Source organism: Otolemur garnettii, unplaced genomic scaffold (assembly GCF_000181295.1).
Source record: "Otolemur garnettii isolate 467f Iridium unplaced genomic scaffold, OtoGar3 scaffold00001, whole genome shotgun sequence".
In the NCBI taxonomy this organism is placed as follows: Eukaryota; Metazoa; Chordata; class Mammalia; order Primates; family Galagidae; genus Otolemur; species Otolemur garnettii.
This window is the reverse complement of record NW_003852396.1, coordinates 37,035,535-37,037,236: the sequence shown is the minus strand read 5'-3', so window position 1 is coordinate 37,037,236 and position 1,702 is coordinate 37,035,535. Positions and strand designations below refer to the sequence as shown.

The following is a 1,702-nucleotide window of genomic DNA, read 5'->3' as shown; positions in this document are numbered from 1 at the left end:
ATTGAATATTCAGAAAAAATACCTAGAAAAACCGCTGTTGGATAACAGTTATTTGTGAGTTGAAAAGTAGAACCAGTTGGAGCCACAAAAATGGATGTACATTCTTTACTTATTTATGAAACAGATTTACACTCTAGAAATAAAAATGTCCTCACTCTATTTGTTGGCATCTACCTTTTTATGAGAGCACAGTTGCCTCCAGGGAAGTTTGAACACCCTGCAATCTTTTTCTTTTTCTTTTTTTTTTTTTTTGAGACAAACTCACTTTGTCACCCTTAGTAGAGTGCTATGGCATCACAGCTCACAGCAACCTCAAATTCTTAGGCTTAAGTGATTCTCTCGTCTCAGCCTCCCAAGTAGCTGGGACTACAGGTGCCCTCAACAATGCCCGACTGTTTTTTTGTTGGGATTATCATTGTTTAGCTGGCCCGGGGCCAGGTTCATACCCGCTAGTCTCAGTGTATGTGGCCGGTGACATAACGACTGTGCTATAGGCTCCGAGCCTCTATCATTGTTCTGAACCATAATTTGGCAAGAGCTACTAAAATTTATAAGCACACATATTTTACATCTCAGCAGTCCTATATAAACAAACCTATCACACAGATTTCCAGACATCAATACACAATGGACATATGAAATAAGGATACATTGAAGCATCATCATAATGACAGTAATCCAGTATATATGGAAGTTCATAATAGAGAAGGAGATGAACATATTATTGTATGATATGTTATGAAAACTTACACATCTACTAAATATAAGTGACAGCACTGTATTATTGAAAGGGAGAGATCCCCTGATACACATTCAAATATGTACAACTCAACAAATTAAACATATTCACATCACAAAGAAAAATGTCTTTGAAATGTACTAAATTTAATTACAGGACAAATATCACAAGGCTTTTCAATCATAGTCAAACTGTATGTAAAAACACCTTTCTTTGGCATATTTTTATCAAAGCCCTTTTCATCTCACTATTGCGCAAACTGTAAATAAGTGGATTCAGCAACGGTGTAAGCAGTGAGTAGGACAATGATATCAGTTTCTTGGTTTCTGGTGAGTAGCCAGATTTGGGATGCAAATAAGTCATGTTGGCTGTGCCATAGAAGAGGGTCACAGAGGTGAGATGAGAGGCACATGTGGAAAAGGCCTTTTGCCTCCCAGTGGTTGATGGCATCTTCAAGATGGCATAAAGAATTCTAACGTAAGACAAAAGTATCAACAAGAAAGGAACCATAATCATCAAAACAGTAACTGTTGTGGCATATATTTCAAACACAAATGTGTCTGCACATGCAAGCTCTAGCACTGCTGGAGCTTCACAAGATATATGATTAATTTCATTGGAGCCACAAAAGGGAAAACTAAATACCCATGTGGTCCACACAGTAGCCTCCATGATCCCTGAAAGCCATGAGAACATTATTAATGTCATAAAAACTCTTTTGTTCATAATCACTGGATAGTTCAGAGGATGGCATATTGCAGCAAATCGGTCATAAGCCATTGCTCCCAGGAGAAAACATTCAGTCCCACCAAAAAGGATAATGAAATACATCTGTACAAAACAGCTTGCAAAAGACATCACAGTTTTTTCCGTGGAGAGGACCACCAGCATTTCAGGCATGATGACTGCACTGAAACTCACTTCCACCACAGATAAGTTCAGGAGGAACAGGTACATGGGAAC

The 1,702-nt window shown here is 38.3% G+C and overlaps 1 protein-coding gene across 1 annotated transcript; it reads right to left on the bottom strand.

The window, feature by feature from the left end:
• Positions 1–925: 925 nt before the first annotated feature.
• Positions 926–1,696, bottom strand: LOC100941599 (olfactory receptor 10A3-like). Its single transcript, XM_003781070.3, has one exon. The coding sequence runs from the start codon at positions 1,694–1,696 to the stop codon at positions 926–928; it is 771 nt and encodes a 256-aa protein (XP_003781118.3).
• Between the last annotated feature and the right edge of the window lie 6 nt (positions 1,697–1,702).